General features: G+C 55.3%; 1 protein-coding gene across 1 annotated transcript; it reads right to left on the reverse strand.

Annotated features, from left to right (window-relative positions):
- Positions 1 to 1,331: 1,331 nt before the first annotated feature.
- Positions 1,332 to 25,569, reverse strand: LOC133238314 (kinesin-like protein KIF19). Its single transcript, XM_061401243.1, has 16 exons — positions 24,864 to 25,569; positions 24,541 to 24,666; positions 23,297 to 23,491; positions 21,353 to 21,505; positions 20,618 to 20,740; positions 19,003 to 19,153; positions 16,023 to 16,203; positions 15,893 to 15,907; positions 14,811 to 15,008; positions 10,217 to 10,527; positions 9,113 to 9,234; positions 7,944 to 8,068; positions 7,261 to 7,372; positions 6,070 to 6,459; positions 4,393 to 4,546; positions 1,332 to 1,819 (listed from the first exon to the last, which is right to left on the reverse strand). Exons 1-16 carry the CDS (start codon positions 25,215 to 25,217, stop codon positions 1,581 to 1,583), a joined length of 2,949 nt encoding a protein of 982 aa, XP_061257227.1. The 5' UTR covers positions 25,218 to 25,569; the 3' UTR covers positions 1,332 to 1,580.
- Positions 25,570 to 27,124: the final 1,555 nt, after the last annotated feature.

Genomic DNA, 27,124 nt, shown 5'->3' on the forward strand with positions numbered 1-27,124 from the left:
GTGAGGAGACACTGGTGACTCATCGCATGTTGACTGCACGTGCAATGCTGTAACGACCTGCTCGTGTGAGCACAGTCATGGTGACTGATGTGTCTGAGGATCATGTGCAGTGCTGTAACAGTCTCATCATGTGCGGAAGACTTTTATATCCATCACTTCCGGGGTGAATGTGCATGCTGTTCACAGCCTCCTCAAGCAGGGAGACATGTGACTGGGCACATTTGAGGATTATTTGTACTGTTCTTAAAGCCTGCTCAGGTGCAAAGCCTTTTGTATTGGTCAGGTCTGAGTAAAGGTGTGCATGCTGTCATGGCCTCCTCAGGAGAAATAACCTTTTATATTCATCTGGTCTGAGGTAAATGTGCGTGCTGTGACAGCCTCCTTAAACAGGAGACACATTGTGACTCATCAAATGCAAGCTACTCAGGAAATACGGTTACAGGCTGCTCAGGTGAGGGGAGCTGAGGAGAGCTGGCGGCTGGTCGTGTCTGCGAGGCACGCGCAAGGCTCTGAGCTTCCTCAGGCAAAGAAAGCTTTTGATACCAGTCACATCCGAGGTTCCGGTGCCTTCTGTCATGAGACACGTGGTCCCTGGTCACTTCTGAAGGACACACACACGCTGTCACAGCCTCCTTAAGTGATGGGCCCTGTGCCATCAGTCACGTCTGAGCTGCAGCTGTACTCTGTCACAGCCTCCTCAGGTAAGAGGACTTTTATTAAGTGGTCACACCTGTGGACACACTCACTGTTGTCACCACCTTCACATCCATCACATCTGATGGACGGGTGCATGGCGTCACACCAGCTCAGCTGAGAGGCCCCGTCTGAACTGTCATGTTGGGGGTACTCGTGCACCACGGTCACTGCTGTCCTGGTGACAGGATGTGTGGTGATCACTCACATCTTAGGCACACATGCGAACCATCACAGCCTCAAGTCAGGAGACAAGGTGACTGGTTGCGTCTAAGAGAAGGTGCGCTGCTATCACGGCCTCCTGTGTTGAAGGTGTGTGCGTTATCAGTCACGTGAGGGACAAGTGCATGCTGTCACACCAGTTCAGGTGAGGGGGTGTCAGGGAACTGTCATGTTGGAGGTGCTCATGTACCGATGCCACCGCTCCACTGGTCAGGGGGCGTATAGTATGGGCCATGACTGAGGTAGACATGGAGACCGATCACATCTGAGGGACACGGCCCACTCCCACAGCCTCCTCGGGTGAAGAAGCTGAGGTACAGCCTCCTCAGACGAGGGGGTGTGGTGAGTGGTCACATGAGGGACATGTGCATGCTGTCATGCTCTTCAGGTGAGGGAACATGTGGTGAGCGGTCACACCTGAGGGACACGTGCGTGCTGTCACACCCTCTTCAGGTGAGGGGACATGTGGTGGGTGGTCACGTGTGAGGGTCAGCTGCGATGCCACACCTCAGGGGAAGGTGCCTGTGGTATCGCTTACGTCTGAGGTACACGTGCGCTCTGGTCTCCTCCTCAGGCGAGGGGATGAGGTGAGTGCTCATGTCCTCGGTATAAACGTCCTCGTGTCCCCGCCCTCACAGCTCAGTGCTGTGTGTTGACCGCTTAGGTCAGACCTGAAGTTCAGGCGCAGTGATGTCACAGCCCCACCAGCGACAGGGTGTGTGACGAGTGGTCATGTCTGAGGTACTCACGCCCTGACAGACAAGAGCATGTGTGTCGGGGAGAGGTAGGCACTGACCTCGGATGTCCCGGGGCAGGAGGGGCGCCCTGCTCGGGCCTGGGCTGCCCTGCCAGGTGGCGCTGGGAAAGCTGAAGCTGACCTCCGGCATGTGCAGTGTGTTTTCATCTAAACGGTAAGCCCGAGAGGAGAGAATATTATTATTTTCAGCGGCCACCCAGTGAATCCTGGGAATAAACTAAATAAGGAGCGTCTGATGCACTGTATGGAGAAGGCAATGGCACCCCACTCCAGTACTCTTGCCTGGAAAATCCCATGGATGGAGGAGCCTGGTAGGCTGCAGTCCATGGGGTCGCTGAGGGTCGGACACGACTGAGCGACTTCCCTTTCACTTTTATGCATTGGAGAAGGAAATGGCAACCCACTCCAGTGTTCTTGCCTGGAGAATCCCAGGGACAGGGGAGCCTGGTGGGCTTCAGTCTATGGGGTCGCACAGAGTCGGACATGACTGACGCGACTTAGCAGCAGCAGCAGATGCACTGTATTCAGACTCACTATGTGCTGGCTGTTCACTGAAGTTACCTCATGTTTTTCTCCCACAGCTCTGTGAGGGGTTGTGTTTTCCATGAGCTCCTGAGCACAAGACTTTCTGGAATTTTCCCCTCTGGCTTGTGGCTCCTCCCTATTCTTCTCAACCACACTCTGCCTTCCTCTTCCTGTTCCCTCCTTGCTCTTAGCTGACCTTGACTTGGCTGTGAGAGGATTCTCTGGGTTCACTGAGCAGTTTAATCAGATGTCATCATCAAACAGGAAAGAAGCAAAGAAGGTGTGGTGGGGAGATAAGGGGTCTCTCCTAGGGTCGAGTCCGGTGCCCACCTCCCCAGGTCTCTGTTCACGGTTACCCCCACTCAGTCGTTCACTCATCTGTCCATTTTGCTGCTATTTATTGAGAACCTGTTGTAATTATTGGGCACACATCAGTGATTGAGACCAACTGTCCTCCCTGTGCTCACGGAGCCTGCAGACCCATGAACAAGAAACACAAGCTCAATCTGCAGTCCCCTGGCTGGGGACACACATTGTGGCCACCCTTGCTGAAGGCGCGAGGAGGGGGCCCTTGACTCCAGATCTTCCTCTTGTAAGGATAGCCCAACTTCTGCATTTTACATGCAATCTGATTTTTCACATTATCTCACAATGTGCTTGCTGCTCAGCCAGGCTCCTCCCAGCTCTGGGCTGGAGTTGGCCCAAGAATTGCCCATCTGCAATTTCTGCTTCAGTAATCAAAATTCTAAGCTGCTCTAGATGTTAATTCAGTTGCTCTTAGTCAGGGTGGAAAGAGTTCCTCACATAGAGGAATTGGACATCTTTTCAGAAGCGTTTTAGATTGGTTAGGAAAGACCTGCCTCACGCTTGACCCAGGGTGGGAGTCCGAGTGGGTGGGTAGCCCCTACAGGTGAGCGTGGGACCTGGAGGTCCCTCCTCTCAGCTCAATGCTTATCGTTCTGTGAAACGGGCGCCCATTTGTATGCAGGGCTATTGAGGATGATAAATGGAGCGACACACCTCCTCCTCCCTGGCATCCACCGGCCTGTAGGACTTAGCTGCTCCTTCCTCCCTCAGATGCGCCTGGGCCGTGGCTCATCTCCGCACCCCCAGACGTGATGTCCACCAAGGTGCATATGCAGGACCCACCAGACTGAGGCCCTAACTGTAAACGAGCCACCAGATTGGAACCCCAGTACCTCTGCCACCTCTCTGTGCCTCGGTTTACTCATCAGTGTCATGGGGATAACTGTTCCTCTCCTCGTGAAATTATGGTGAGGACAAATAGGTTGACTCCATACAGTGCCTAGCACATGGGATGTGCTCATTAAATGTGAGCTCTTGTTACGTAGCGATACAGGCCGGTGCTCCCAATCATCCATGGCGAGGATGAGCTTGCTTGTCTGCTTCTCAGTCTATATGGGACTGAGAATTTTGCAAATATAACAAAAGCAAATTACTAGGAAGATTAAATGAAAAATTTCTTAAAGACAGAATCCAGGCCATTGATGACAAGTTGTGGTTCTGTCGGATCTGACTGCCGTGTTCTTTTCTAAACCCTCGACCTCAACTTCCGTGCTCCTCTGATGGCAGGTCAGTAACAGTTGGTGGCCCCTCTGAGGAGGGCTTGTCATCTCCCAATCTGTTCCCTCAACTGTGATAAACTGGACACAATCCCAACATTCCATAATAGGGGACATGTGTTCATGACCCTGTGCACCCCATGTGGACGGCATCTTACAGAGACCATTCCTGGGTGGTGGGGTTTACAAGTGGTTTCTCCTTTATTTAGGATGTTATCTGTATTCCAAAGTTTTCATGATGAGTACTTATTATTTTTGTAGTAACAACCACCGCAGAAGGTGGGACTCAAACCGGCACCGAGAGAACCCACGGGGGCCCGGGGTGCAGACTGAGTAAAGGTAATCAGCCACATGCGCACAAATTGAATCATTGCCTCAAACTCTTGGGACGTCAGGCAGGCCAGCAGCAAAACTGAGCACACCCCCAAATACATCTTTTCAAAGAGCCAGTGACTGTGGCTGGCCTGCTGCCTAAGAAAACCTGAAACTCACTCACACCGAGGAGCAGACAACTGATAACAGCCCAGACTGTCACACCTTCCAAACGTTTGAGAGGAGGGGCAGAGATGCAGAACAAACCCAACTTGCTATTTTCCTTTTTCGATCGCATACCTGCATGAAAACTGAGGCTGGGTTTCATCTTAGAGGCTGAAGGGACAGCAGGGAGAAAGCTCTTTCCTGGAGACTTTGACAGCTGAGGGAGTGCAGGGGGCGGCTGGCTCTCAGCTATATGATCCGTGGAGGGTGGCTGAAGTTTTTCTGTTGCCTGTAGGGGAAGCATCACCAAGTATGGGGAGCAGGTAGAGAAGGAATGAAATGTCAAGGTCACTTTGAGCTGTAATCACGCACTGATGAAACACCTACCGTGAGCCAGCTATGTGGGTATCTTAGTGAACACAACAGGCAGACTCACTGCTAACATTCACTTTCAACCACCAAGAAGGATGAATGAGTGATTGATGTGGTCCTGAGTTTTTGTCCCCGGGCTTTTTCCTTCTCGACCACATGCCCCCATGGAAGGGGTTTTCATCTAAACCATTGTGATGGTTACCATTTAAACCCACCAACCAAGTAAAGCAGATGGCTCTCTAATGGGGTGGGCTTCATCCAATCAGTTGACAGCCTGCATAGAACAAAGGGGCTGACTCTCCCGTGAGTCAGAGAGATGCCCTCTGCTGACAACCTTAAGCTGGGACATTAGCGTTTTCCTGCCTTTAGACTTGAACAGAAACTTTGGCTCTGCTAGCTGGCATGTGTGTTTGTATGGTGGGAGGGGGGTGAACATACACACACACATGCTTTTCATCCTATTTCTCAGGATAACCCTGACCACCACACCCGTCTTCTGCTCCTTGCTACTGTCCCACTTTTGTTCCACTGAGGAGTCACCAGAGCCATTTCCATTTGAATTAGCAAATGCCCACTGTGTGTCCAGCAGGACTCAGGGTCTCACCAGCAGGGGCACAGTGGAGCTCTGGCAGCCCCCTGGCCACCAGCAATGCCCCCAGGAGTAGCGGCATGGCCGAAAAAAAAAAAAAAGAAGAAGACAGCCTGTGTGGCCATTTAACGGGGAGCAGAAACCCACAAAGTGGCCACAAATGGGATCATGTGTGTCTGGCCATCCCTCTGCAGATATGACAGAGGGCTGGTTGTCAGACTTGGGGAGGAAAGACACAGCTCACGGTTGTTAGTGCCTAGCAACTCACCTTTCACCAACCGTTATTTATCTGACGTGGTTTAGAATCAAGTAAGTTAGTCGCTCAGTCGTGTCTGATTCTTTACAACCCCACGGACAGCCCACCAGGCTCCTCTGTCCATGGAATTCTCCAGGTCGGAATACTGGAGTGGGTAGCCATTTCCTTCTCCAAAGAATCTTCCCGACCCAGGGAACCAACCCAGGTCTCCTGCATTGCAGGTGGATTCCTTACCGTCTAAGCCACCAGGGAATCCACAAGAATCAAGTAATGTGTCTTTTATAAAGTACAAATGCTAGGTAGGCACATGAAAATTCATGAAATAATGGTAGGGAAAAGACCCAGATCACAAAACTGTGTTTCCCTGGGACGATGATGACCACACGCGACATGCCCACAAGTGGCTTCAGATCAGGAGGAAGGGACTGGGTCACAGTGACTGGGGGGGCGGGGGGGTCTGGTTCTCTTCTCTCTCCCCTGTGTGCTGGGCACTCCCGCACCCACCATGATTTTGTTGAGGTCAGTCCTGGCCGTCCCCCTCCGCTCCTCTGGGTGAACCCCTGGGACCAGCACCCCCAAGCCCCTGTCCACCTACCGGCTGGACTCTCCTGGTAACAGGGGGCGACGGCTTCCCCCTGGCCTTCCTCTCTGCAGAGCGGGCCCTGCCCGGGCTGGCTTGCAGCCACTTCCTATCGGCCAGGCTCGTCTCTGGGGTGATGCTGGGCTTGGGGTCCTTGGGGTCTGGAGCCACCTCCTCTGGAGGGTGGAGGGAGGAGCGGCCACTGCTGCCCTCGGGGTCCTGTGCCCTGGAGCGACGGGTGGCTGCGATGAGGGCGATGCTCTTGGTGCCTGCGGCCATCTCCTTGAGGGCCTGGGCGCTCAGCCCAGCCTCTGCTGCTGTCCTCGGGGTGGGGGTGCCTGGTTCTTGGCCGGCCAGGGAGCACAGCTTGGAGACCAGGGTCTTCATGCTCTGGGAGCTCGGCTTCTGCGGGGAACATTGCAGCAGCGGACCGTCAGCGGCCCCAGGTTGGGCCCCGGAGCAGACCCAGCGACAGGGGTCACGGAGTGGTCACCTGGCTTCTCTGGGCCTCATTTCCTGTTTATAAAGTGAGGGTGACACCCACTCCTGCCCCTGCATGGCTGGGGGAGTGTCTGTAGTGGGTTGGGCAATGGTGACCCCAAGTCCAGGTCCACCTTGGACCCCCAAGTGTCACCTCTGGATTGAGTGTGGGTCTTGGATCCCCAGAGGGGTGTCTTTACAAGAAAGGAGACACAGAGCCACAGAGGGAGGAGGCTGTAAAGACAGAGGCAGACGTGGGGGAGGCCACCCAGGAGCCCGGGGTCCCCAGGAGCCGGATGAGGCTGGAGGGACCCTCCCTAGGAGCCTGTGGAGGCAGCGCAGTCCTGGGACACCTGACCTTAGACTTCCAGCCCCAGAAGTGGGAGAGAATGAGCGTCTGAGCATTAAGCCTCCTCATCTGTAGTGCTTTGGCCCAGACGCCCCAGACCCTAATGTGGTGAGACTGCTGCTGCTACTGCTGCTAAGTCGCTTCAGTCGTGTCCGACTCTGTGCGACCCCATAGACGCAAGCCCACCAGGCTCCCCCGTCCCTGGGATTCGCTGGGCTCAAACATGGTCAGCACTGTTGTGACAGCTGCTTCAGGACAACCTGCATTCCGAAGCTTCTCTTGCGCTCGCCCTCGGCCAGCTCTGACGGCCCCGAGCACCCTGTCGGGAGGGGGAGCCTCACCAGAGCCGCGGGCCCCTCAGCACCGCACACACCAACCTCGTGAGCCGGCAGCCGGCTCAGCAGGATGTGGAGCGAGGAGGGGGGGAGGAGGGAGTCTCGCCTGCCCAGCTTTTTCGACGGCGTGGCTCTCGATGACTTGTAACCATCACTGTGGACAAAACGCAGAGGTGTGGGCAGGGCCGGGGCCGGGGCCCCGAGTCCTCCATCCGCCTCCGGGGCTGGGAGAAGGTAGTGTCTGTTGTGTAGGCACCTGGTCTGTGGTGTCGTTATTGCAGCCCAAGCTGAGGTGGCGGCACACACGTGGGGATACTAGCTACTGACTCCAGGTGGTGAGTGTGCCGTGTGCAGCCTACAGGTCTAAGTTTGGGTGTGTTGGAAACATCGGAGGAAAAGAATGAAAACCAGAAAAGAGGAGAGAAGTGCTGAGGTTGGGAGTAGGTGGCTGATGGTGAAAAGAAACCACGTGTGAAGTGAAGCTGTCTTTCTAGCATCAAAGAGCCCAACTTCACAATCGCTCCATGTGGTGAGTACCCACACTTATCCTCCTTAAACAACTCTGCAAGGACTGGACATTAGCCTTGCTTCACAAGATGCGCCCAGGGTCACACGTCAGCAGCTCTGCTGGATATCCACCTGCCAGCCTCTGGCTCCCCATCTGGGCTCCACCTTAGCCTGGGAACCAGGTGATGCCCGTGGCCCGGGGATGGGGACCCTGTCACCTGTCCGGATCCAGCAGCATGGGGGGCAGCTCAAACTGGGCCCCCCACGGGAGGTCCTCCCTGTCGTCCAGCTGGTCTTGGCTGGGCTCCTCTGGTGGGGGAGAGATGTTCAGAACAGAGCCATCCTGGAACCAGACAGAGGGCGAGGTGAGGCGGCAGGGACCACAGATAGGAGCGGGCTGCGTCGTCAAGCACAGCCTGAGGAGCCACCACCTCTGGAAGGAATCACGGGCTCCTCCACTGTGCCTCCCATCACAGACAGAAAGGGCCAGAGCCCAGGAAACACGGGGCACAGCCTTGACTCTGAGCAAATCGGTGCACAAAGGAGATGCTTGCTACCAGCACTCTCGACAGCTGGCAGGGCCTCAGAAAGTCAGACAGAATCACCATACGTAGGATCCAGCAATCCCACTCCCGGGGGCGTCCCCAAAAGAACTGAAAGCAGGACTCAAGCAGATGCGTGTGCACCCACTTTGAGAGCAGCCGATTCACAATAACCAAAAGGTGCAGCAACCCGAGTGCCCGTCGATGGTGATGGAAGCACAGTGTGCTCTGTCCGCACACTGGACGGTGGTTCAGCCTGAACACGGAAGGGAACTCTGACACCTGCCAGAGCGCGGATGCTCAGTGAAATAAGCAGACACCGAAGGACAGACACTGGGCGACTCCACTTCTGTGAGGTCCCCGGGGAGTCAGGGTCACGGAGACAGAAGTCACGTGGGTGCCAGTGACTGGGGAGGATGGGGAATCAGTGTTTGTCGAGTCTAGGTGGTACCATGGACTTTCTGAGTCCTGCGAGTCCTTTCAGTGAACTCAGCCTGGAGGGGGGGTGCTCTTGGGGACCCTGACACTTAGCATAGGATCCCATGAGGGATCCTTACAACAGCCCAGGGGACAGACCTGCCATGGGAGCCACACACAGGCCCCCGACCCCGCACCCAGGGACGCCTTGTTTGAAACCTGCCTGGATCCTGGCGGGTGGCACGGCCCCATGCAGCCCCAGGTGCCTCTGGTTCTAGGCAGCCTGGTTCGTGGTCTAGGCAGCCTGGTTCGTGGGGTTTCCGAGTTTCCTCTTCCCTCTACTGGGGCCAGTGCCCCACCAGGGCTAGCGCACAGGCCAGGCAGGAGGGAACGGCGTCAAGCACAGCCTGAACCCGAAGCCTACTCACGCGCAGGGAGCTGGCCATCACGGCGTGCAGCAGCAGCAGGCGGTTCAGCGTGCCCCCGCCCAGCTCCTGGGAGTACAGACGGTACAGCTGCTCCAGGGCCTCCGGCACCTCCAGGCCGCTGTCTGCGGGAGTCGGGGAAGCAGAGATGGGGCGAAACATTCATCACTTGTTAGAAAGACAGTATCTTTTTTGGAAGTTTGAAGGCAATGCGCCAATCTGATAAAAAGATTTTTCTAGAGAGTGGTGTTTCTGTAGGTCACCTTCTTTGCGTTCCTGTTTTAAAAGTTTTCTGTTATGTTCATGTGTTGCCTTTCAATCATAAAATCACATCATTACCAATTCTAAAGGATAAATAAACTTCAATTTAAAAGTTAAAGAGCGAGAGTTCCCTGGTGGTCTAGCGCAGTGAGGCCAAAAAAAAAAAAAACATTAAAGAACATCCCTAGGGCTTCTCTGGTGGCTCAGTGGTAAAGAATCGGCCTGCCAGTGCTGGAAACGTGGGTTTGATCCCTGATCTGGGAAGATCCCACGTGCCGTGGAACAACTAAGCCTGTGCGCCACAAGCACTCAAGTCCACGTGCCCTAGAGCCCACCTGGGCTCTGAAACGAGAGAAGCCACCGCAGTGAGAAGCCTGTTCACTGCAACTAGAGAAAAGCCCTCGTGGCAACAAGGACCCAGCAGTCAGAAGCAAATAAGTAACAACAACAGCAACCAAAGAACCACTCCTGGGTGTACACCCAGAAGGACTGAGAACAGGGAGCAGTGGGCGAGGACAGGGCTGGAGACTGGTGCCTCCCGGCCTGGCCTGCCGTGCGGGATGTGACTTTCTGGGGACCACGTGCACTGCCCACACTTTCCAGAAAAGTGTTAGTCGCTCAGTCGTGTCTGACACTGTGCGACCCCAGGGACTGTAGCCTGCCAGGCTCCTGTGTCCATGGGATTCTCCAGGCAAGAATACTGGTGTGGGTTGCCATTCCCTTCTCCAGGGGATCTTCCCGACCCAGGACCCAGGGATTGAACCACCAGGGAGTTAGTTGCTTTTCCGGAAAGTAACCCTGACAGAGATGGGGGCCCAAGGAGGGGGCGGCGGGGCGGGGCCTCACCCTGGATCAGCTGCTGCTGCTCCCGGATGATCTGCTCGCACAGGCGTCGGTGCTGCTGGCAGCGCTGGATCACGAAGTCCTTCTGGCACAGCAGGTTCCTCCTGCACAGGCTGTTGGCCTGCAGCCCCGTGTTCTCCAACTCCAGCTCGTGCGCCCGGCACAGCAGCCGCAGCACCTCCCGATGGTCCTCGCTGATGACCTGCGTGGGCAGCAGCTCCTCCATCTGCGAGGCCTTCTTCTTGGCATTGGCCAGACGCTGCTCCAGGCCCACCTGGCAGAGAGACCAAGGGTTCAGGGCAGATGCCTGGGGTCTGTGCTGCTAAGTCCGCTCGTCCTTACAGACTCTGGTTTGCAATCTCGCTCACAGAGACATGCGGGATTGACTGTGAGGACGTGCCCCGCATTAACCGTGTCCTTCATTTCCTGTTCTGATGCTGTCACATCTGGGGACCCTGCTGACCGTGCAGGGACAGCTCCCCCAGAACAGCCAAGTCCTACCGACAGCAAACAACTTGCCCTCAGGCACATCTTTCATATGCAAACCAGCCAACCCAGAGCCCTCAGCCTTCCCTCTCCTCCACAGGGTTCCACTATTTGGGCCACTGTCCACCTGCCCTCATCACCCAGGACAGGTACTGAGAGAGTCAATTCCCAGGGAGGTTGATAAGAAGTCCGGGGTCCCCGAGGAGGAGAAGAAAGGGGTCTGGGGCTCTCAAGGAGGAGGAAAGGACAAATTTTTACAAATTCTACATTTTAGTCACATAAAACGTTTTTTTTCTTTAAGCCTCGAACTGATGATTACACAACAAACAACTCAGTTTAAACTCTGAACTAGGGATTATATAACAACAATGTATCCTGCTTGAGGACAGTTTCTTCTTCCTGAAAACCTTCTGACTAATCCTGATACTTTAGAATGTATATTATGGGAGTGGGTCTGGTAGGATCTTTCTATTGTTCAATTCTAATCCTGTTATCCTAAAATGTAAATTGTGGGAGTAGATGTGGTAAAATTTTCACAAACTTGAGACATTCTTTTGATTAATTGTAATAACCAATTTAAAAAAGTATTTAACTCCCTTGCTAACACTAGAGAGGGGGCACTCTCAGTCCCCCTCTGATGTCTATGTCAGAAGCTTTCCCTGTCCCTTTTCTTACTTTGATAAAACTCTGCAAAGCTCTTGAGTGATCAAGCTTGGTCCCTGGTCCCAAAGCTAAATCTTTGGAGATCACAAATTCGACATCGTTCACCATAAGCTATCAGTACCAGATAACCCAGGACGGGCCCTGTGTCCCGGAGCCTGTGGGAATGATCCAGACCAGCCAGTCCTCAGCTGCCCACCCCGCCTTGTCCACTCCTCCCACAGAAACCTCAGTGAGGTCTCTGGTCCACACTGACCCGCCCTCCCTCTGCCTCCAGCCGCCCTGGGGTCTCCTCGTGCGGCCCTGCCTGGCATCGCGTGCCCCCTCCTCTCCGGAACTGTGAGTAACAAATGATCTTTCCAAGGCAGTTGTCTCCTGATCTGTTGGCCTCATCTTGAACGTTCTTGAGTGTTCTATTAATGCACGGCATTTTAAAAAATAGTTATTTTTATTGATTTATGAATCTGGATGAGCCGGGTCTTGGTTGCCACATGCAAGATCTAGTTCCCTGACCAGGGATTGAACCCCAGCCCTCTGCGTTGGGAGTGTGGAGTCTTAGCCACTAGACCACCCGGGAAGTCCCTTGCCTGGCACTTTAGAACAGACCCAGGGCTTAGCCTTCACCAGTGTCTGCTGAGGGACACCAGGGCTGCCTCCTTTCACGCTGTGACGCTGTCGTAAGCTGGCCCTGGTCGTCACAGAGAAGCTCTGAAGGGGTGCCTTTACAGCCTCTGTATCACAGACTTCTTATCTGAAACTGAGGTCCTGGTTCTCCTGGGCCAAAGTTGGACTTGAGAAGGAGCAGAGAGATGGGAGGCCCGGCTCACCCACTGCAGCCCTGGGCACTGCAGCCCTCTTGCAGAAAGACAGCAGAGGGGGGCGGGTAGGGGTACTGTGAGGTCTGCCCGAGACCCTTGACCTTACTCTGTGGGTGAGTCAGGGCTCCAGAGAAACAGAACAATATTTATACACGTTTGTGTATATATATGTTTGTGTGTATATAAATACACATATACAGATTTATGTACATGTTTGTATGTATATGTATACACACACACACACACACACACTTACATAGAGGGGCATGGCAACCCACTCCATTATCCTTGCCTGGAGAATCGCATGGACAGAGGCTGGCGGGCTACAATCTACAGGGTCACAAAGCTGGACACGACTGAAGCAACTTAGATGAGACGGTTGGATGGCATCACCGACTCAATGGACATGAGTTTGGGTAAATTCCAGGAGTTGGTGATGGACAGGGAGGTCTGGCGTGCTGCAGTCCATGGGATCACAAAGAGTTGGACACAACTGAGCGACTGAACTGAAGCAACTCAGCACACAGCACATATATATATATATACACATAGACTCAACTCAGCACACAGCACATATATCTATATATATATACATAGACTCACACAGAAACGGTTTTTTTGGCCGAGCTGTAAAGCATATGGGATTTTAGTTTTCCGACCAAGGATTGAATCCATGCCCCTGCAATGGAAGCCTGGAATCTCAGCCACTGGGCCGCCAGGGAAGTTCCCACAGAGATTTATTTTAAAAAACTGGGACTGGCGTGTCCAAAACCCTTCAGGCAGCCCAACTGGCTGGAAACTCAGTTGGGAGCCAGTGGTGTGGTTTTGAGGCAGAATCTTCTCTTCTCTAGAATCCTGTGTTTTGCTGGTAAGGCCTTTCAGCGGACTGCATGAGGCCCAGCCACTCTATCCCCAGGTAATCTTTATTTACAGTCAACTAACTGCAGACGTTCAATTCACCTACCAGATACCTTCACTCAGTCGTGTCCGACTCCTTTTCGACCCTGTTACAGTATAAACCTACCAGGTTACAGTACAGCCTGCCAGGCTCCTCCATCCATGTGGTTCTCCAGGCACAAATACTAGAGTGGGTAGCCATTCCCTTCACTAGGGATCCTCCCAACCCAGGGATCAAACCTGGGTCTCCTGCATTTCAGGTGGGTTCTTTACCATCTGAGCCACCAGGGAAGCCCGAATACCTCACAGCAGCACAGATATGAGCATTTATTCAATCAGATCCCTGGGTATGACAGCCTGGCCACGCTGACACCTGAAGCCATCACCACACCTCATAGCACCATCCAGTCTCCCGGATAGTAACACTCAGGCCGAAGCTTCCTGCGTCCCACCCTCAAACTCACGGTCCCTAGGAGCAGGTGGGACACCAGCCCCTACTGCGGCCCAGGAGGCCCTGCACCAGCCTTCTGAGTCTTCATCCTCTGGGCCCGAGAAGGGACCACTTGGGGAGAAGCTGGCTCAGCTCCCCTAGCAAGATCTTCCTCTCTTCTGTCCAGACCCACGCCCCCAGACGAACAGCCCCTCCGCCAGCTCCCTAGCACCCTGCTCCTACATCTACTATCCTGCTACCGTACTAAACTGTACGCTCTTGTGTCTCTTCCCAGCAGACTGACAGCTTAAGTCTTAGTATCTTGTTCATCTTTATGGCGTCAGGGCCTGGCACTGAGCTGGACACGTAAAATGTTGATTTGTTATTGACTGATCGATCAATTAATTAATTCATCAGTAGCCCACATGCACATGTCACCGCTCAGTGTCTGTACTTGGCTCTCGAAGGCCGTGTTCCCCGCCGAGGCACGTTATCTGTTTAAGAAGAAGGCGTTTTCCTTATTTTTAAATGTTAGAGGACTTTTGCAGTGAGATCATGTAATCTCCAAATTGCAACAGGCAGATGCAATAATATTAAGAGGTTCTTGCTTTGGCAAATAGCTTTTAAGTGAAATAAATGCTGCCTGCTTTTAGCAACATGACATCATCAGATGCCTTCTCCTCTTGCCTGAAAATACACCTGCTAACATTTAACTAATGGGCTGAAATAGTAGCCAGCTTCACTGGCATTTTCCCCAAAGTCTCCATCAGGCGCCAGCTCCGTCATTTTTCTGAAGTGAGACTATTAGATAACCAGTTATTATATAAATAGCTCATATAAATAGCCGGCTCTTCTCAGAAAAGAGGAATGTGAGAAGTTCTCTCTCCGAAGAGGAGCCTGGAGTCTGGGTTTCCTCTGGCCGCACGGCTTGTCCCTGAGCCATGGGCCCGAGACCAGCCTCGGCGGAGCCTGAGGGGACGCCAACGGACAGCGCCACAGACGGGCAGGCAGAGGGCTCGGGAGGCATCGCACTGCCACTTGGGCCTCATTTCCATAGCCCTCGTGACCCCCAGCGTAGCCACAACTCTAAATCGAAAGGGCATGGACCATGGCATCAGACTCAGGTCGGGTCCTGCTCGCTGGGGCTGGGGGACAATCCTGCTCATCTCCGAGCCTCAGTTTCCCCACCTGTAGAATGGCCATGATCAGCCCTACTCTTAACGACTATTGTAGGAGGGCGTGGTGTATCAGCTACGATCAAAGAGCGTTAGCGACTCTCAGCACAGGGCTGAGCGCGTGGACGCACCGTCCCTCCCGCACCTTGAGGGCCGCGGTTTTCCGCTGCTCGGCCAGGAGCATGTTGACCTCCTCCCTGGCCAGGGCCACCTCGTGCGGCTCTGCGGGCTCGCCCTCGCCCCCTTCCGGGCCGGCCTCCAGCGCCTCCTCGTCCCTCTCGGGTGTCCCAGCCCTGTGCGCCAGGTGATGGGTCTTCTCCCGCTCCCAGCTGCAGCCATACCAGAGGGGTCAGGGCTCAGAGTGCAGGCCACGCCCGAGCTGGGGGCCCTGGCATCTGGCCCTGGAGTCCCTGCGAGTCCCAGCTGGCAGGCATGGGCGTGAAGTGGGGCAGAATTGGGTCTGCTATCTGATGCCTTCTACACATATGGAAAACAAGAAGTCATGAGAAACGTTGGGAGGAAGTAAAGCAGCAGTCAACACTCGTGGCAGGACTGCCAAGTGCAGAGCTCAGCAGCCAGCCCAGCATGCCTCCAACCCCAGGGCTGTCATGGTGACCGTGGGCCCCCTGCCCCAGCTCCTCAGCTGTAAACCTTGGAGACTACAGCACGCCCAGGGCTCTGTGAGGACGGACTGGGATGAGCCGGCTCAGGCGACACCGCCAACGGTGCACACGGGCACCAGAAACAGAACCCGAACTACAAGGAGGACAGAGTAGAAACGGAGGACGCGGAGCGGGCGAGGGCAGGGACAGAGAGAGGGCTCCGTGCAATGCAGGCGCCCTGCTGTGTGCCTGACCAAGAAACTACACAGGCAGAGAGGACGAGGAGGAGAAATGGGGAGGGCTGGAGGAGAGGCGGGCGCGGGGCACGGCGCCACGGCCCGTCAGCGGGTGGACACGCGTCCAGGCTGTCCAGGGCAGTCCCGCTGACACCATCGCCCCGGTGGAATGCCTAACAGCACCTCCTCGCCCTCCAGTGACCGTGGTCTGGATGAAAAACTGCACGGCCAGTCCCATTCCACACAGCCAGTCACTTATAATAGGTATGAACCGCAAGTGAGACTGGAACAGTAGAAAGACCCCAGCAAGGGGACACAGCCTCCACATTCCGTCTGACCTCAGCATCCTCGCTGTAGAATGGGGTTGACCCTAACCTGTTGGGACTGGGCCTGCAGAAGGAAGCCAAAGGGGCCTGGGAGGCTCTCCCACTGGCCCAGCTTAGGCACAGGGAGGGAGATGAAGGAAGGAAGGTTCCCACTGGCGGAAGTTCCCCTGGGGCTGGCTCACTCGGCGATGGTCAGCAGGTGGCGGGACGTGTCCATGTGCAGCTCGATGCTGGTGTTCTCCAGCTCCACCAGGCTGCGCCACATCTCCAGCTGCTCCTGGAAGGCCCCGATGAGCTGTGCCCGGATCCTGTTCATCTGCATGCGGCTGTCCTCCTCTGCATCGGAGGCAGGGATGGTGGCTGGGGCAGAAAGAGAGCCAGCTGCACCGGGAGCAACACCACCCAGGCCAGGGTCAAAGCCATGCTTGCCCAGCAGCGTAGGATCTGGCCCAAGGAGGGGCTTTAAACACAGTGAGTATGGAGGGTGGATGAAGCAGGGAGGATGGATGGGTGGATGGGCTGGTGAATGGATGGCTGAATGCTTGGATAGATGGATGGATGAATGGGTGGGTGGATGGGTAGATGATGGGTGGATGGATGGATGGGTGGATGATGGATGGATGACAGATGGATGGATAGATGGATGGGTGGATGATGAGTGGATGGATGGGTGGATGGATAAATGGGTAGATGATGGATGAATGGATGGATGGGTGGATGGGTGGATGATGGATGGATGATGGATGGATAGATGGATGGGTGGATGGATAAATGGTGGATGATGGATGAATGGATGGATGGTGATGAATGGATGGATGGGTGGATGTGTGGATGATGAATGGAGGAATGGATGGATGAATGGATACTTGGGTGGATAACTTAGATGATTTAGACTCTCCATTGGCCTGTTTTGGGCTTGGGTTGCATGGATTTGAGTCTCAGGAATCCAGGAGTGGGGCTAGGTTGTCCATCTCGGCTCTGGCCTCTCTTTCTCAGGGAAATGCTCCCAGTCTCTTAGTCTGGGTCTGTCTGCCACTTGCTCTGACAACACCCTACCTTCTCCTTGGCAGTCTCCTGTGCAGCCATAATTTTGCGGTATGTTCAACACCTGCCTTTCCTGCTGGAATGTGAGTTCCACAGAACAAAACTATTTCTGTTTCCCATGGTCAGTTCCTACTGAGCAGTTGTGCAGTGATTAATCCATGGTTTTCTCTGCCTGTTCCAGCAGTTAGCTCTACCCTGGTCATATATGGTCAGTTCCCCTCACCTTGAGGGCAGTGGTCAGGGGGTAGCTTTTCCTCGAACGTCAAGCAATCTGGAATTGGTGAAATAAATTGTGATGCACTCAGCTGAGCGCCAAAGAATTGATGCTTTTGAACTGTGGTGTTGGAGAAGACTCATGAGAGTCCCTTGGACTGCAAGGAGATCCAACCAGTCCATCCTAAAGGAGATCAGTTGTGGGTGCTCATTGGAAGGACTGATGTTGAAGCTGAAACTCCAATACCTTGGCCACCTGATGCGAAGAGCTGACTCATTTGAAAACACCCTGATGCTGGGAAAGATTGAGGGCAGGAGGAGAAGGGGACAACAGAGGATGAGATGGTTGGATGGCATCATCGACTTGATGGACATGGGTTTGGGTGGACTCCAGGAGTTGGTGATGGACAGAGAAGCCTGGCGTGCTGCAGTTCATGCGGTCACAAAGAGTCAGGCACGACTGAGCGACTGAACTGAACAGATGACCAAATCATTGCAGTCATCAAAACAGCACACAGAATCCTAGGAGACGCTTGTAAAGGAAGGATCCTGGTAGAGCTGTGGACACCAGCACCCCGCTGCTGCTCTGGGCTCGCCAGAGCAGGACCCAGTGGAAGCCCCTCATGCCCTCACCATGAGACCCCCAACCCTCTCCATGATGCTGCCCACCTCCTCAGACCACCAAGCCGAGTCCCAGTGACTAACAGACCAGCAGGATGAGAACTATTTTACAGCATGTCTCCCTGTCGACCCCTGACCCCAGACAAGCCCAAGTCTCCCAGTCATCACCTGGTTTTATAGATTCTCTACAACGACCAATTGACCACTGCCACCAGTCCCTGAAGCCCTCGGCTGGCTGCATGGGACTCAGTCTTGTCAACAACAGGCCCTCTTCTTTGAAATCTTCCTTCACTGTCTTGCTCCAACAGAAACTCGAGTCCCAAATGCACCAAAGAGAAAAAGGCACCCATGTTGGCAAGGGGGTTATGTGACTAGAGAGCCCCAAAGTGCCCATCAGAAGGGGCAGGACAAGCAGACTCTAGTATGGACATTCCTGCCCTTTATTATCCATTTAATACTACTTGACATTTTAATGTTAGACAGTCCAATAAGTGAAAACAGTTCCAATTTGTGTCTCTGTTTCCTAATGCAATTGAGAATTTTTCCGTATGTTTACAGCCACTAGAAACTCTCTCAATTGCCTATTCATTTCCTCACCTATATTTGTCAATTGGGCTGTTTGTTCTTTCTTGCGTGTGTGTGTGCTCAGTTATGTCCAACTCTTTACGACTTCATGGACTGTAACCTGCCAAGCTCCTCCATCCAGTGGAATTTTCCAGGCAAGATACTGGAGTGGGTTGCCATTTCCTACTCCAGATCTTCCCGACCCAGGGATCAAACCTGAGGCTCTTGCATCTCCTGCGTTGGCAGGCAGATTCTTTACCACTACACCACCTGGGAAGCCCTTCGTTATTGCTCTTATTGATTTTGAAAAGTCCTCTATTTACTATGGCAAAAGTTATCTTAATAAGCCAGAAGTGTGTGTGTACACACCCGTCTACTTAACTTCATTACAGGTATTTTTTTAAACTTACTGATGAATTTTAGAGTAAAACTATGGTATGCTCTCCTCCAAAAGGAGGCCTCCGAGATCAAACCGGTTTGGGGAGAAGGGAGGCCTGGACAGCAACTGCCCGGTGCGTGTGGGTTCCACTTTGGGGCAGAAACGTTCCAGAGCAAGACAAGAGGAGGAGGCTTCCCCACACAGTGGGTGTGCCGAGTGCCAGTGAATGAAGCATTTGTTTAAGGGGTGTGACGCTCAGCAAGGACCCCGCGCCAGGCAGGAGGAGGCCGTGGGTCCAGGGCAGCCCCATGGCGGAGGTGCAGGTATGCCCACCCTACCTTGAGCATCCCGGCCGCCAGGCTCGCCCCTCCTCTCCCTCTCCTGCCTCTCCACCTTGGCCTTGAGGCACTGGATCTGCCCGCGCAGGTCGGAGATGACGTCCGTGTACTGCGCGATGTGGTAGGACACGCTCAGCAGGTTACGCTTGACCTGGTGGCCGGACGGGACCAAGGTCAGGGCCTGCGGCTGCCCTGGGAGAGACTCCTTTCATGCTATGGGAACACACAAGCACGTTTCATAAGGAAAACTCAAATCAGCCCTCTCAGCCTTAAAGGGGAAGGCTGGAGGCTTAAAAGGGAAGGCTCCGACACCTGCTACCACATGGGTGGACCCTGAGGACATGACGAAAAATGAAATCAGCCAGACCCAGAAGGAAAACACTGTGGGACCCAAGTGCGAGGTCCCCGGAGAAGCTGGGTTCACAGAGACAGAAAGGGGGAGGGCGGGGGTCACGGGTTGGGGGAGGGGGGAGGGGGTTACTATTTAATGGGAACAGGGCTTCAGTTTGGGGAGATGAAATGAGTTCTGGAGACGACGGTGGTGATGGGTGTACACACAAACTGATGTACCTAATGCCACCAAACTGTGCTGTTTAAAATGGTTAAAGTGGTGGATTTTATGTTATGTACATGTTGCCATAGTTTAACAAATATACAGTCCAACAAGAGGTTTTCGAAACCTCTCTGCCCTCTCGGTGGGCAGCCACTGCTGCCGTTTTCGTGTGCCCCTTCTAGACCCTTTGCTGCGTGGTGTCATATCTATATATGCACACATGTCTAGAGAGATACACATGGCGAGTGTGGGGGTATGTTCTGCTTTGGGGCATTTATATAAATTACATCAGACTGTAGCTGCTATTCTTTAACTTGCTTTTCTGGTCCAGCGACATGTCTTAGAGGCTGTCTATCTGCCTGGGCTCCACCCTGTGCTCTGCAGCAGCTGCAGAGTGGGCCAGAGCTGGGGGACACAGGTAGCTGTCCCGACCTCTTCCCGGGCCCTTTAAGGCTCTCCTGTGGCACAGCTCCCCTGAGCACATGGGTCTGTGTTTCTCTTCGGTGACATTGCTGGTCGCGGGGCACGCGCACTTGAACTTTAAGCAGACGTGCTCACTGGCCCCCAGTCTGCACAGACACGCTTTACCACCCATAGCTCAGCTCCCCTGCCTGACCCAGTCCCCTTTGGTGGAAGACCCCTCTGAGTCTGCCCTTCTCTGTTACTCTTCCTCGCAGCACCCCACAGCTCTCGTATAGAGCGCCGGCCACAACAGGAAGTGGTACATCTGTCTGGGCACAGCTGCCTCCCCTCTGCTGGGCTCGGGGTTTGCGTGGGAGCGGAAGCTCTGGTGATGACGATGATGGTTTTATCAGGGCGCTCAGCCCAGACCTGGGCACTGGGAAGAGCTCATCACAGCTTGGCTGACCAATTATAATAATCATCATCATCAGATAACACCTATCATGTGTTCCACTATTACCGTACTGTTCTGGACCGAAGCTCACACAGCTGGAAGGGCGCCTGCTCCAGAGCCTCAGAGGGAGAGCGGTAGAGTCAGTGAGCAGGTGGGAGAGGGATGGGGGAGGGAGAGGGCAAGGGGAGCAGGGGCGAGCGGCTCACCCTCGTCTTGATGTTCTTGGCCCGGTAGGCATACAGCAGGGTGGTCCGAGACTCCTCGAAGTGTGTGCTGGCTGGGCTGATGTGGGCGATCATCACGGTCCGGCTGTTCCCACCCAGGGCGTCCTGCTCAGGCAAGGTGCCAGCTGGGGGTAACGGGAACCAGGGCCCCCACCTGCCTGGTGGTGCCACCCCTCCCCCACCTGTACCAAGCTCTGCTGGACCATCTGGGGTTCCTGCTCCAAAGTGTGAGAAGGGCAGCTGAGGTGGACCAAGAGTCAGTGCTCGGGGAGGTGACACTCGGGATGAGACAGGACCTGGGGCAGGCCTATCCCATCTGACTTTCCCTCAGATGCGAGCAGATGTGGCCAAGAGGCCACACTTCAGGGCCACTTATTTATTGCTTTGCCTATCTGTCTACTTCCACCCTGTTTTCTACAGAATGGAGGTGACAGCATTCAGCTGGGTATGAAGAGGAAGTTTTTCATGGTCAGACTGTCTGCTATGGGACAGGCAGCCTCAGTGAGGTAGTGAGCTCCATGTCCCTGGGAGTGTGCAAGCGTGGGCTAGACTACACTCACAGAGATGGAGGGGAGTCAAGCAGAGAGCAGAGGTGGTTTCTACAGTGTTTTCCTGCCCTCAGGGGCTCCTTCCTGCCCTCAGGGGTTCCTGGAAGGGCCCTTTGGCCCAGGTTAATCCTGAAAGATGCAGTCAGATGCTGCAACCATGCCTTCGTACCTTCAGCAGACGCGTCAGTTTGCTGTCCCGGAAGTTCACGTACTGTGCCCGGCTGCCACCCTTCTCACTGAGTGCGTTGATGCAGTTGCCCAGCGCCAGCAGGGAGCGGTTGATGTGGGCGCCCTCCTTCATCCTCTTGCCTTGGTTCTGGGTCTGCATGAAGAGAGGCCGCTGGTGGGGAGGTGGTCCTCACCCTCATCACCCAGGGCAGGTGCCAGCCAGCCAGGGACATCCCTGTGCTCCGGAGCCCACTACTCTCCCATGTTCAGCCTGTTTGCATCGAAACCACAAGAAAGACTCTGGTCCATGTTTTCCCCTTGTTCTCTCTGCCTCCTGGCCGACCCTGGTGCCTCCCTGTGGGGCACTCATGTCTTCTCATGTCCCCTCCTCTTGGGAACTGTGAGTAACAGACTATTTTTTCAGTGGTAGCTCTCTTCTGACTGGTTGGCCTTACTGGATCTCAAAGTTCATACTGTATTAACATAATACACTGACTCTGTTGGCCTCTGGGCCAGCTGGCCAGGCTCTGCTCCTTTCAGCAACCCAGGCACCAGGGCCGGGCCAGGTGATGGGCAGATGAATGAATGAGTGAGTGAAGCAATGTAACGGTCAATAAGCCCTGAGGACTCAGAGCACAGACTGCAAAGTGAAGTGAAGTCGCTCAGTCGTGCCTGACTCTTTGTGACCCCATGGACTGTAACCCACCAGGCTCCTCAGTCCATGGGATTTTCCAGGCAAGAATACTGGAATGGGTTGCCATTCCCTTCTCCAGGGGATCTTCCCAACCCAGGGATCGAACTTACCTGGGTCACCCGCAAACTGGACCACAAGTATCAGTAGTGAAAGGCAAGGATTGGGGCCAGACCCCTCCAGGCCCAAAGCCCAGATCCATCTAATTCCTTGGTGTAGGTGAAGTCACACCATCTCGGGTCTCAGCCCTGCATTTGTAAACGGGGCATGAGATTTTCTGCCCTCTGGGCGTTGGGGGATTATGTCAGTGATGAGTGCTAAGTGCGTTGTTGTATAGTTGCTGAGTCGTGTCTGACTGTTTTGCAACCCCATGGACTGTAGCCCGCCAGGCTTCTCCGTCCACGGGATTCCCCAGGCAAGCGTACTGGAGTGGGCTGCCATTTTCTTCTCCAGTGGATCTTCGCGACCCAGGGATTTTGAACCCGCGTCTCCTGCACTGGTAGGCGGATTCTTTACCACTGAGCCACCAGGAAAGACATAAAACGTCCCTTGTTGGTAACATTACCGTTGTTTTGACTTGGCCGCCGTCAAGCGCCATCTCTGTTACTGGCGCTGGGCTAGGATCTGCCTTCAAAGAACGCTCCGCCCTGGGGCAGAGGCTAGAACAGTCCTGACCTCCCGCAACAGGTACCGCGGTGCGGCGGGTGGGGCGCGGGTGCTGGGAGGGACCGCAGCGGGTGGGCGGGGCTCGGGGGCGGGAGGAGTAGGCGTGGCCTGTGCGGTGGGCGGGTTGCGAGTGGGCGGGGCCCCGGCGGACATCCCGACAGCCCCCGCGCAGGCACCGCTCTCTCCGCCTGAGGGGCTTCCTCTCAGCCACCGAACTCAGGGTGGCCTTTCGGGCTCGGCCCTGAGGACCCCCTTCCGCTGGGCTCCACAGCCTCCGTGTGACCCCGAATCTCAAAGCTCGGGCCTCCCGGTGCTTCATTATCAGCTCACACATCTGCCTCTCGGCCGCCCCCAGGGGCCGTGAGCTCCCTGAGGGCGGGCCGGGCTGTCGCCCATCTTTGTCTCTGGTGCCCTCAGGCCCTGCCGCGCGGGAAGCGCTCCGAGGCGGCCTGGCCCCCAGCGCCTGCCGAGGACGCCTTAGCTCGGCACACGTTCGGCGGGCGCCTCCCCTGGGCCGGGCGCTGTTCTGGGTGCTGGAGACGCCGCGGCACGGAAAGGCTGCCTGGCGGGGACGGAGAGGACGCGAACCTGGGACGCCCGCTCCGAGCCCGCCAGGTCCACCATGAAGAGCCTGCCGACGCGCACCTCCTCCGCCGGGTGTGCGCCGCGGCCGCGCCGGCGCACGATGACCTGCAGCACCGCGTGCGAGCGGGACGACGTCTTGTTGGTGGCCGTGGGCTCCTGCGTGCGCTGCCGGTTGCCTTTGGTGAGGAGCTGCATGATCTGAGGACAGTCAGGAGAGGGCAGGCGGTCAGGGGCCCCTGGGCGACCACAGGCTCCCTGCAGAGCAAGAGAAGCAGGGGTGCGTGTGCCCCTCGAGCTCCTTCGGGAGGCTCTTCCCCAGCTGGTTTGCTGATGGTGGCAGAACCGCGTCCAGCAGAGGCCACTTCTGGTTTGCGGCATGAAGTGATTAGTTAACCGAGTCAGCAAATCCAGCATAAAGGCCACGTATCAGATCGCTCACACGTGTATCACCCCGTCCTCCGTCGGCCGCCGCTGCCCATGGCAGACGTCACCAGTGGATCACCCAGCTCTTCCCCACTGAGCCCTCTTCCATACCGAGCTCCGGGCAGTTGTAGGATTTGCTGGAGCTGGCAGATGGACTGAAACTCACTTGTGTACAAGTAGCTGTGGAAATTAAGCTAGTAAGCCTCTGCTGGGTACCCACTGTGTGCCGGGCATGCTAGGACCACAGAGCATTGTGGAGAAAGACTGACAGCCACTGAGATTAAAGAATAGGTGAGCAGGCCCCTCTCCCGCTCCTGGAGTCCCACATGCGGGACTGTGCTAAGGGTGGGTGGCCTCAGACCTAAGCCAGCATGGCTGAAGGCTGGGGGATGAGGCGTATGCTGTTTGCAGGAGCCACTGAAGGGTCTGAACAGGTGGGAGACCCACCTCAAGGACTGCACAGAGAGACTGGAGGAGAGAGAAAGACAGAGGGCCGGAGAAGTCTTTCCAGCTCACTCTCTTTATGGGAGCAACCCTTGGGATCAGGGTGGCAAATGGATTTCAGACTTGATTGGCTGTGACTGCCTGCAGTGGTGTAGAAAAGGGATCCCCCGCCTGCATATGAAGGCGGAGGGAAGAGTGCGAGATCCATTGGTGAGGTCAGCCCTGAGCACAGATTAGCAGAGCAGGGACATGGCACAGAAGCTTGCTGCACCCTTAGCTCAGAAGCCGCCTTGGAGCTGCGTGTCACCAGTCTGAGTGACTGGTGAGCGTGGCTGCCGTGGAGGAGCCACATGTCCCTCTGTGGGCCCCGTGACCCTCACCTCCTGGGCGTTGGAGGTTGAGACCTCTGTGATGCCTGCAATCTGGATGCTGCCCCTAGAATCTTCTCGCAGGTCCAGAAAGCCCGAGGACGGGCTCAGGAGGTCCCGGATCACTTCGTTATAAATCTAGGATGAGACAGAAGCGCTGGCAGCAGTAGGCGCCGGGGCTTTCACCTATCCCCGGGGCTTTGCATCTCCAGAGAAGTCTCAGATGCCCTGAGGTTTCCCACAGGCCAGGGGGATTTTGGGGTAACACGCGGGGGTTTACAGTCACAATCGGGTCCGTTTCGCAGACAGGACAGCCGAGGAGGTGGGCGGCTCACCTCGAGATAAGACATGGACACACTGCAGTCCGTGCTGTCACGGGTCTCCTCGATGGCCTGGAAGAGGTTGCTGAGTGTCTGCAGGTAGATCCCAGGCTCCGTGTCCATGCCTAGCATCGTGTGGGTCTTGCCAGTGCCTGCAAGAGGAGGGGGATGCCCACCTAGGCTGGGCTCCTGAGCTGGGCTCGGCCCCTCCAGGAGCCTGGTCACACCTGCTACCTTTATCGTGCAAACCGCCCTGGCCACTCTGACATGCTTGGTTTCCATTTCGGAAACAAGAACAAAAATACCCTCTCTGAACAGCCTGATGGCTGCTCTGGGAAAGAAGACCTGGGCAGCGAAAGTGGAGGCCATGAAGCAAAAATGCAGACAGTGTCAGAGGAGGAGGGGCCAGAGAGACGGCTGTCCTCTCCAAATGCACTTTAAGATGTTTGTGTTGTTCTCGTGACAGGAGCATTAACGTGTGCGTTAAACTCAGGGGATATGCCACCTCCCCTTACTTGTCGGCGCTGTGGGAGAAGGCCAGTTGGCACTTTGCATTCCCTGGAGCCCAGCAATTAGTAGGCGCCCCCTAATGTTTGTTGAATGAATGAACGGATTAAATAAACAAGCTGTGATTTCAGACCAAGGCTTCTCAGTGCCTCAGTTTCCCCACCTGCACAGGCAGGGGGTTAAGGCCCGTCCAACTCTGACCCTCCATGAGCCTAGTTTCCAGGAGGAGAGGCAGCTTAGCTCTGTGAGCATTTGCCAACCCCAACTGGTGACTGCAGAGAAGGAATCTGTGCTTCTCACGGGCAGCAAAGTGTCAGCTTGGGCTGAATTCCGGATTCAGTCCTACCTGCTGTGCGACCGCAGGGAAGTCCCGTTACCTGTCTGAGGCTCAGTTTTCTCATTAGTGACGGGGCTTGTTCTACCTGCCTTTCAGGGCTGCTGCAAGGCCCAAGGAGCCAGGTGCAGAGGGGCCCGCCAGCCCTCAGGAAGGAGGCGCTCTGTGACGCTGTGAGGGGTCCCGCCGCCACCGACCTCCCTCCCTCCCAGGACACTGCCCTGGCGGTACCTGAGGGGCCGTAGGCAAACACCGTTGCATTGTATCCAGAAACCACGCCTTCCACCAACTGCTGGGTGGTGGCCAGGTACACGTCCTCCTGCGGACAGACAGATGGAAGACAGTCAACATACAGTCTGACCAGAGTCAGGCACCTGGCTGTTCAGAGAGGCTGACTGTTTGGTGGCTCAAAGGCCCTGCTCCTCCTGGACACGGACAGGCACCCCATGGAGGAGGAGGCCAGTTCAGGCGGGGCCTGAGCCCCACCCCAGTCCTGCAGCTGCATGACCACAGACGCGCTGCGTGGCGCGCCGAGCGCCCCGGAGGAGACCACGACGAAGGAGTGCAGCTCGGGAGCGTAAGTGACACAGCGCGTGCCATGAGGCCTGACGGGTTTGGTTCCAAACAGGTGTGAGTCCTTCCCAGGGTTTCTGTATGAACTGAGAGAAATCAGAAAGAATGCGAAGGACTGGGAAGTAGTGACGGGGCTGGAAATCTGGGAAGAGCATTATGGTTCCTCTCGTGGGACAGAACTAGGACGAGGGAGGGAAAGCTTCGGGCTAGCGCATCCTAATTCAGGGCAGCACCACGTAACTCTGGGAGTGTGTGGGTAGTAAGCTCCCTGTCCACAGGGACATTCAAGGAAGGACGCCTTTTGGGCTGGTGTCTGAGGGTGTGGGGGTTGGGCTGGACTGGGTAGAAAGGACAGTCCCCCTTCTTCTGTCTTCCCTGAGTGCTGCCCAGACTCCACTCTGCATCTGTCACAACGTCCCTGGCCAGTGACCCAGCTTAGAGCGTCTGAGCCCTGGTAGGACAGATGCCAAAGCTGGTGCCGCTTCCCTCCATCCTTGGACTTACACGGTCTGGGACCTTGTCCCGGCTCTATGGGTCTCTAGCCATGTGACCTCAGGCCAGTTGCTGACCTCCTTAAGCTTTCCCTTCCTTCCCTGAAAAATGGGGATAATATCACATGTACTTTATAGGCTTGCCATGATGCCTGTAAGACAGTGCGTGTCAAGCACTTTGAGCACAACACTTGACGTGAAACAGCTGCTCAATAAATGACAACCACCAGGTCACTTCTACTTTTGACGCCGTAAAGGTCTCGGGGCAGAAGAACCCTGTCTGCTCAGAGAGCTGGGCCTGCCCCCCGGCTGGGGTGTGAGCCCCTGTGGGCAGGGAGTGTGTTCTAGCCTGGTGTGGACAGGCCATGGCT

The sequence above is a fragment of the Bos javanicus genome, chromosome 25, assembly GCF_032452875.1.
Source record: "Bos javanicus breed banteng chromosome 25, ARS-OSU_banteng_1.0, whole genome shotgun sequence".
NCBI classification, from domain to species: Eukaryota; Metazoa; Chordata; class Mammalia; order Artiodactyla; family Bovidae; genus Bos; species Bos javanicus.